Raw genomic sequence first — 9,892 nt, forward strand, 5'->3', positions numbered from 1 at the left:
AACTGTTTAAAAAGGCTTGCCCCCCACCCAAGCACCCAGGGAGGACCAAAAAGTTCATCTGTACAAGACTTGGGTCATCCCAGGCACCCAGGGAGGACCAAATAACTTCCATCTGTACAAGAACAACACATGGCAAAGTATTTTTGCCTATTCACAATTTTTCCTGAGTTACATAAGACAAGTAGGAGTTGCTACTCTCGTCCGTCTTGTATAAATAACAGACTCATCAACATTTTACAGACATACTCAAGTATGTTCCGTTTGTACTTGGAAGACACACACAACATAACTAAAAACAAGACTATACATAGCTTGTTCTTTCCCAACCAACTTCACTCTAAAATTCTACGACAATGTGAATTTTGCAGTGTCTTCTTTCTTTCCTTTTTACAAACTTATCCTGAAAAGAGAAGCAAAAAAGCTAAGGAAGCTAATTGAAATAAAATAGGGGTCACTTAGTGAACATTGACAATCTTAATCTTTCAAATAGGGATGACAGAGAGGAAAAACAATCATTAAAAATGAATAATATTTTACATTACTTACAATGTAAACATGACAAGTTATCATAATGTACAGCATACCATTGTGCAGGTATTTCTATCTTCTCTAGTTGTACAACTATGACATTCCTGGACAACTACTGTTAGAACGACTTATCATAAGTTGTCTTAAACATGACCTTATTATCATTCTTTCATTATATATATTTCTCTTCTTTACAGATAACATTAAGTCGATGGCAATTATTGGATGAAATCTCATGATGGAAAACAATAGATTAAAAAAACAAAACAAAAACAAACAAAGAACGATTTTCCACGACTACTTGGATACTTGAAACATGATCAGTCGGAAGTTGATGGTTTTTGATGCCAGCATTTGATTGCATTCTATGGAATCAATCGGAAGATCCTGGTATTCAGCCTCAGTAGTGTCGGCTGTAAATTCAAACTTGTAGATCTTCGGTTTGATGTGACCAGATCCAAAAGGTCCGTCTAGTGCCAAATAATGCATGGTAATCTAAAATAGAATTTAACAAACAAATTTTTAAAAGTAAAAATTACTAAGAAGTCGAGAGAATATATTTCATCTTTACCATTAAAAGAATAAAAAATGAACAATGAATAAGAATAACTGAAAAAAAAAAAAAAAACTATTAAAAAACCCCTGAAAAATCAGACATGAATGGTTTGCTGTCATTAATAAAAAATAAGTGTGCCATAGATAAAAAGAGAGAAAAATTTTTTATTCAATATGCAAATGACAAAGGAAAACACTTTTAAGTTTTAAGACTTCTTTGGTCAAGAAACCATTTCCTCTTTACGTCAAGGATTCAATATAAAAAATGTAATAGGTAAACAAAGTTCTTCAGTATAGCCAAAAGAAAAAGAAAAAAAGGAGTCTTTCAGAGTACAGAGTAAATTGAGTCAGTGTTCATGCCAGATTCTATAGTGTTGACGATAATAGCAATTGCTTGCCACCCTTTGGTCTGGATGATGGTCAATCTAAAAGTACTTTCCTGATCTCACAAACCCAGCTACCCAATCAACGCTGGGTGGAGAGAAGAGTCAGAAAAAGAAAAAAAGAATCTTGACTTCATCCAGAGCATAACCCAGTCACTTTGTATGTGAAGAAAGTACTCCACCAAATGAGCTACTTAAGACCCCCCCCCGATAACTTAGAATTCCTTACCGGTGCAGACAACTTGGTTTTTGTAACCAGCTGAAAGGCCAAAGATCGATTGACAGTATGAGTGGGATTCTTGTTGTCAGAGACAATTTTGGCTCGGATTACCCACTGGTGTGAAAACGCTGTGAAACGAGATGTCTCGTAGTATAGACGAGTGATGAAATCATCTGTTCTGAATGGTTTGAGCTGAAGATCTGATTATGGAAGAAATATTGAAAAGTGTTATGGAAATGGATGGAACAAAAATGAATTAAACAGCTTCAATTAAAAAAAAAGAAAAAAAGAACAAAATACTTATCATGGGATTTGTTGACACATTAGACCTGGTTTAGTGTATTTCTCACTTCAGTATATAAGTTATGGCTGAAAAAGGGTTTTGAACCCTGAATGTGAGGTATGAATAAATATGATAAATTTTATCATAAACAAACTTACCTTTCATTAAAACAAGAGACAACCTCATTGTTGAATGTTGAAACTTACATCCTAAGGTAGGATATATACACTTAACCAAGCAGGATAAAATAGAGTCAATAATTATAAAATTAATTTATAAAAACTTGAAAAAATGAGCTGATATATAGGGCAAAATCCACTAAACATGCTCAAAGCGCTTTACAAAGGGTCCCTGACCAACAGCAACACGTAACATGGAGAATGAGACATGACGTCTGTTAGGTGATATCACAATTTTTTTCCAATAAAGACAACACTGTTAACGGCCAGCTACTCATTTTACACCTGAGTACGGTGAGAGAATGTGAGTAAAGAACCTTTTCCAAGGACTCACCCATGTGCAGAGCGAGGCTCAAACCCAGGACCTTCCAATCTGAAAGCGAGTATCATACCACAAGACCACACACTATTTATAAGTTTGTAGAAATTTTTGGTACAAATTTATAATATCATATTTTTAAAAGCTTGTTTCAAACTTTCTAATTTTTCATACAATAGGAATCAAGAAAGGTCAAGAGTAAAAGAAAAATGAATTAAGCTAAGTGTTATCTTCAACATGAAAGCTGTCTGTGTGTCAGTAATGCTATTTGTAATGTGTGTCAGTAATGCTATTTGTAATATGTGTCAGTAATGCTATTTGTAATATGTGTCAGTAATGCTATTTGTAATGTATGTCAGTAATGCTATTTGTAATATAGACCTGCATGTGAGTCCTGACCAAATTGTCTGAACTTTTTCACACATATCGCATTACCGGATCTTTTATTTTGTAACTCAGTACTTAGTCATATACATTTTCTTTTGGATTGTCCTACAGAATATATTTATTTTAAAATGTTAAAAAGTAACAAAAATTTATAGGGAGAAGGGACAGCATGGAGGTAGAGTGGTAGTTTGATATTTTTTCAAAAATAAAAATTTATAATTATTTTTTTACATAGACAGATAGGCCTTTAAAAAACATTTAATAAGATACCTTACTTTTGGATTTAGGATACACGGTTCCAAAGTTATGATGATTTTACTCTAAATTTACTCTTACAAAAAGCTCAAAATTGATTGAGAATTCCCCCACTGGACAGCCTCTCGATAAGGTGACTACTGATTAAAACGGGATTTTAGCATAGAAAAAGAGGGTTGGTCACTTGTGGTGGTTAACATTAAACATACTGCACTGTCTTCAATCTTTATGAAATTTGATATAGACATAGACAAATGAATTATCTAAATACCTTCACTTTTATTTTTTTGCTATCTCAATTTTGAAAAAGATTTCAAAAGTTTTAAAATTACGTTATTTTTATCAAATTATAATTTTTGATACAATATGTCAATATTGATTTCTATCACATCAAAAGAAATCTTGATCTCTGCCCTTTAAATGATACCAGAGCCGTTCATATACTGTGAAAAATAATGCAACAGTGATTATGTGAAATTGTGTTATTCAAATTTTAACCCAAAGTTGCGCTTCACTTGTCCAATGGCTAATCGGCACCTGTCTACCTACAGACTGGAATCAGTTTCAGTTAGGGCTAGGGTTGAGTGAGTTCCTTGTGAAGCTTGGAGAGAGGACGAGTCTCTGTCTCAACAGTGAAAACAGCTGCAACAACTGAGTTGGGTTTTTTTCTCTTGTACTTGTGTTAGTAGTGTTACTCACTTTCACTTTGAGAATGCCTCCTCTTTATGACATGAATGATTTTCCTTTGCCACCGTAATCGGACCCCCCACAGTAGTTTTTAACCTGGAATAATTGGTCTTATCTCTAAAGAGCAATAACCATCCCAATCATTAGACTTTAATCCACTGGCAAAAAAAAAAAAAAAATGCAGCACCCGGCTGTGCTGGCTTTCTCACGTACTCCGAGAGAAAATCATCGGTGCAGTCTTTCTCTTCCAGATCCCATTTGAATAGATTTCAATACCATTCTCAACTGACTTGAGATCCGACGAACGGTCAAAGAATTGTTCAGGCATGATAACAAAAAAACAATGTAAAATATACAACCACAAATCCAGAAAGTTGATTGATAGAGCGAATAAAATTGAAATGTAGCAACGTTCAATTGAAAAACAAAAGTTACTTGAATGGAATAGGTACCGAAAGTATGAAAACGAAAGTTAACGAACTGCGCAAGCTCGATTATATCGACACACTTTTAGTTTTTCAGACAGTGAAGAGTTGCGGTCAAATCGGAGACTAGCGAAGTTTCCCGATAATTGCCGAACGAGCGCTTGAGAGTGCCGACAATATTGTCGGCAATCCGACGCCCATTCGTCGGCACTTGACTGCTCGCCGCCGGTCGAGTTGGGGATCGCCGACACTCCGACAATTGACGTCACTCGCAATCAGATTACTTTAGCAATAAAAAAAAAAAAGTGATCCGGGAGATCGCAACGACCGTGATTGTCAGAAAACTGACAATTGTCGGCACACATGCAGGTCTAGTAATATGTGTCAGTAATGCTATTTGTAATATGTGTCAGTAATGCTATTTGTAATATGTGTCAGTAATGCTATTTGTAATATGTGTCAGTAATGCTATTTGTAATGTGCGTCAGTAATGCTATTTGTAATGTGTGTCAGTAATGCTATTTGTAATAAAATCTTTACACACCGTTAAACGTGATCTTTTCAAATGACAAAAGGCTGAAGACGTCAAAGAACATTCTGTCATCCTCTGCCTTCTTTGAGTCAATTGTCTCCAAAGCACCCATGACTTCCTCCCCAGACTTCTTGGGATGAGAACAACCCTTCTCGTGCTCCATCACTTCGTGAAATGGTCCCTCCCACAAGCAGCCAATGCGAGAGAATCTACAAACGCATGGCCTACACATATGAAAAAGATAAAAAAAGCAAAAAAAATGTCAGTACACAACATACCGTAGCAAAAAAAAAAAAATCATACTTACGCATGATTGCAATGCTTGACAAAATAATGTGACAAAAAAGTGGTTAATACATTTTGACACGCTATGATGACAAGCATTGCAAGGTATTGGTAAAACCACTTTCACGCCATGCCGTCCACACACCGCATTGGTTACCTGCAACAAAAAACTTTATAGAAAAAAAATTGGGGTGGGTATAGCATATGAAAACAAAGGCCAAAGACAATCACGGGTCTGTTGGTGTGAAAGTAAATACTTTGTAGAGGTTTAATGACTGGAATAAGATCTTATCTATCGTCTTTTATTGTTCACTGTAATAGAAAATAAAAACGTTAGCATATGTGTCAACAATCTGATACAAAATTTTGTTTTAAAAATTCTGAGATTTCATAAATCAATATTTCACAATTCCACACTGAATTGCAATATTATGGTTATTAAAAATTATATTAAAGTAAACACTTATTTTAAATGTTAAACCAAAAATTCCCTCAACAGAGTTTAACAACTTTGAAAATGGTATTAAAACAGAAGATAAGGAAGGCATAATGTGACAGTAATATGATACAAGAAAGGGTAAAAAATGAGAATTCACAATGTCGATACCAAATTTTTAAATTTTTTTTTTAATTAAAAAAAAAATGGAATGTTTTTAAGCCCATTAATCAAACTCTCGGTTATTCAAATGTATAAAGAAATTACAATGATTCATTACATATCATGAATTTAGACAAAACAAAGCATAAGCAAAGCAACATGATCATTTCTTATACTTTTCTTTATTATGATCAGCGTTTAGGTATGCCAGAGGCTTATATAGTGTTATGATTATATCTCCCTTTTGGATAGGATAAAAAGACCTCAATTCAACACCAATGTTAATATTGGGACCAGTTGAGGAATTCTAAAGAAACGATCATGCCACTTGATAAAATGTGTAGATGAAATTCAAATTCAAACAAGCACTCTAACTCACTTTTAATGACACACACAAAATTTCTTAACTGGTTCAAATGAATGACGGCGTCAAAGCACAAACATACAAAATGTAAAAAACAACCCTAAAACAATAACACCTTTTTGCATAGAGAACCGCCAGATGCTTTATCTAAATTATAAAAATAACCAGCCATCTCATAGATGACATGCCTCCATAGTTAAGACGGAAAGGATGCATTTAATATTTTATGGATGTAGCATGACAAACATTTATTATCTTCCACTCCCCTTCTAGTCTCAACTTGTTTCTTTTTTTTTTCTTCCTTTTACTCGTAACCAATGACTATCACAAAAACACCACAGACCCATGATGATAAGAAAGAAAGATACTTGCCAGTTAAAAACAACAGTGCCAGAAACAAACACACTTGGAGACCATCCACCAGTCCTAGTAACACATCTTCAGCACGCTGTGACTTCAAGCCCTGAAATGGTTACTGCCACTTCAACAAAGATAACCTGCCTGCTCAAATAATAAGAGAAGAAACAGAGCATATGTGTGGTTCTAAAAATGCATGTGTGGTACAGCACGCCTGCCCATTGAGGGACAATCTTCAACTACCTATCAAATAAAACATAATCTAGTCCCAACCGCCACCTCAACACCCGTAAATTTGAAACGCGATTAACCCCCCATCAAATTTGCGCGTGTGTCAGTGGCAGTATCGGACAGGCTGCTGAACATTGCCTGCAAAAGAGGATGTTAGTCATGTGACATGGGATTCACAAAATGGCCGCTTACCCTCGACGAAAGTGACATCTTACCTCTCTTGACATATCTCCTTCTGGTGGTGCTCCAGTTGATATCTTGGAAGTTTATGATTGCAGAAGACACATTCGGTTGGCAGTTCTGACACGGCCTTCTCAACTGCCAAATTTCGAATGCAAACGTTTCTGTTTATTTCACACCGACAATTAGGACATGTGGCTGTTTCATCTTTGATGCGAGCATCTGCTAAAAGATGGTTGAAACAACCAGCACACATGAGATGTCCATTTGAACACTGGGGGAAAAAAACAAAAGATCTATTACTATTATTACATTTTTATATGGATCAAAGCAAAACAGTAACAACACAGTGTTAAATATAGAAGAAGCACCATTCAGGGTCAGAGAGCAAGTAAAAGTAAATTCTTTTAAAACACTCAGCTATCTAGTTATCTAGGAGTGGGAATTGGTATATAAAGTCAAAGTAGAGGAACACATTGAAGAGACTGGGGCTGATATCACAGTCTTCTTTAAAATGTGGAGGACAAAAGAAATATTTCTCTGAACTCTAATTGAATTGAGGTTGAAGTTGAAGTCAGTCCCACTGTGTGGCTGGGAAACATCTTTATTTTATACGAGGGAATTAAAATCGGCATGAAATGGTGCTTAATAACTTAGCAACACAACGTACTCAGGGTCATGAGGACTTACTTGATTACGAGGAAGCATAAAGTTTAAGATACAAAATAGATAGAATAGACCCCAGTGCGAGGGGGGGGGGGTAGTAGGATCGAACGTTCAGGAAGACTGGCATTGACATTGACATCATACTCTCACATACACACAGGAAACAGGGGGAGAAAAGTGGAATTAAGGTAAAGAGGAAAAGAGGCAAAAGTCAAAGAGGCCATTTGACTATGATTTTGGCTATCAACTATAAGGTTCTTGAAATGGAAAAGTGGAGAATGAATGAGATGATGTATGGAAACAAAAACAAAGTCAAAGACACTCGCAAAAGGACGGAAAGGAGAGATTGCCAATGTCGGGGACTTTAGTTATACCTTTGTGTAAAGAACAGTGTACTTAATTCAGGATGAAGGTTGTAATGAGGAGCTTTAGTTTTGATTGCAAATCTTTTAACAGTTTTTGTCTGAATTATAATTAGTAACAGGCGTGGAAAGTACCAGTGCCATGGTCGCCTGAGTCTGAGTAGTCCAAATTTTGCATTTCATCATCATTTCGCCAACAATGTCAATTGATTGTGACCATATTTAGAATTGAAATGAGTTCTTGCTTTTAAAAATCGATTGTCTTTACTATTTGCAATACAGGGGCCACAGATTTATGTTACAGTAAACGTTTTGCATTCATCGTGAATGAGCTGTGTGGTCAATGCCACATCATAACTGACAACGGAATTCGTTGGCCAGCTGCTGCTGTTTACGACGGGGCTTACCTGATAACAGGTTTTGGGCAGATCCAAACACACTGCACAACATAAAATTCCGCTCAGTCTGTCCTCAAGCTTGGCTTTAACTTCTGGCAGAGTATCTGATACCTTTAATTTTTTTGTTGGTGGCTCAAATGACAAGTTTTCTTTATCAGCGGACGATTCACTGAGTACCTGAATAGACGAATCTGCGACTGCTTCCTCCATTTTGTTTGTTTGTAAATTTTCAGCAGGCAGGGCAGGATGATCTCAGAGTCAGCTGACGTCAAAATAAACCAATGAGAGACAAGACCATTGATTCGGTATTTTCCGGAAATCTTTACATGGTCTCTAGCGGAGATTGCCGATCTCCTCAGACTCCGCCCCTCTCTCGGAATGGGATCAAAGGTGGGTCTTTCTGCGCAGCGGTGACCCAGAAAGGGATTGTTGTTTTTATGCAAGACAGATTTGCTCGCACCTAGTATGTAAGAGCTCCCTGGCTCGCACGCACAACCTCTACCAAGTTGGATTCCATAGTTTTTCTTTAAAATTGTATCGCGAACAAACAGAAAATTCAAGTAAAAACCTCACCAAACAGTTTCATCGCCGATTTAAACAAACTCTTTTCTCCAACAGTTTATAAGCAATTCGTAACACCCAAACTGATATAATTATTATTGGAGCACTATGTGACAACCTTATTGTCATATTAGAGATTGCCTACTACTGAACTATGCGACGCAAAGTTATTTGCAGGGTCTGATAACTGATAACCCCAATTTTTATGGGCTCATTATTGTAACAGAAATGCTCTCAAACCAATCAATCTTACAGTTTTTAAATGAAGCCCATAAATGCGTCAAGTTATAAGACTTGCAAATATGTGTACTTCGCTCGCTATGCCAATGACACATGATGAACTTTAGACGGACTGCAAAATGGCAAATGGTTGGCCAAGCTTGTTGGAGATAAGTGTGACACACTTATTGAAACTCTGACCCCCCCCCCCCCCCCCCCATTTCATTTTGGTTTGATTGCGATATAGATAGTTCGAAGATGACGTCACTCAGGTCTTTGTTGATGTTTTTTGCCATCCGCGTTTATGAGTAATGCTCACTGAACTGTATTAACCCGACTATAAATGTTCATGGATACACACAGTTTTGTGTGTTGGTCCGTTATACTTCCGGATAGCAATGTTATGAGCTTCTTGGCCAAGCGCATACTATCTATAGATAAAACGAAGTTGACGTCACTCGGATCTTTGTTATTGTTTTTTTTTTTGCCATCCGCGTTTATGAGTAATTCTCACTAAAGTGTATTAGCTATAGCCTACTATAAACGTTAAGGTTACACATCGTTTTGTGTGTTAGTGTTAGTCCGTTATACTTCCGGATAGCAATGTTGTGAGCTTCTTAGCCAACAGCGCGCATACCATACTCATCATTTTACAGCGAAGGCAGAGATGCCAACTTTAAATTCCACTCACAGGAGTTTCAGACACCACTCGTAGGAATTTCAATGCCGAAAGAGGAATTTCCGCACACAAGAAAAAGGAATTGGAATGGTATTTGGCATTGTGTTTACATATTGTATAGTTCTAAATAGATAACTGATTAGAATTATATTATAATACATATACACATTGCCAAATACAATCCCAAAGTTTCCTTATTTCAAATGAAGTAAAGCGCCAAAACCTAATGGTAGAGATTG

The 9,892-nt window shown here is 36.4% G+C and overlaps 1 protein-coding gene across 1 annotated transcript; it reads right to left on the bottom strand.

The window, feature by feature from the left end:
• Positions 1-384: 384 nt before the first annotated feature.
• Positions 385-8,440, bottom strand: LOC144977404 (zinc finger TRAF-type-containing protein 1-like). Its single transcript, XM_078922582.1, has 5 exons — positions 8,204-8,440; positions 6,804-7,042; positions 4,766-4,977; positions 1,696-1,886; positions 385-1,023 (listed from the first exon to the last, which is right to left on the bottom strand). Exons 1-5 carry the CDS (start codon positions 8,402-8,404, stop codon positions 826-828), a joined length of 1,041 nt encoding a protein of 346 aa, XP_078778708.1. The 5' UTR covers positions 8,405-8,440; the 3' UTR covers positions 385-825.
• Positions 8,441-9,892: the final 1,452 nt, after the last annotated feature.

This window comes from Berghia stephanieae, chromosome 7, assembly GCF_034508935.2.
Source record: "Berghia stephanieae isolate SIO BIC M18660-M18661 chromosome 7, UCSD_Bste_1.3, whole genome shotgun sequence".
Lineage (NCBI taxonomy): Eukaryota > Metazoa > Mollusca > Gastropoda > Nudibranchia > Aeolidiidae > Berghia > Berghia stephanieae.

Coding starts and splice junctions, on each gene's coding strand:
- LOC144977404 (XM_078922582.1), bottom strand. CDS start 8,404: ATGGAGGAAGCAGTCGCAGATTCGTCTATTCAGGTACTCAGTGAATCG. Junction 4,978..6,803: donor AAGGAGATATGTCAAGAGAG/GTAAGATGTCAC, acceptor TCATATGTGTAG/GCCATGCGTTTGTAGATTCT. Junction 1,887..4,765: donor TGAAAAGATCACGTTTAACG/GTGTGTAAAGAT, acceptor TTCCATAATCAG/ATCTTCAGCTCAAACCATTC.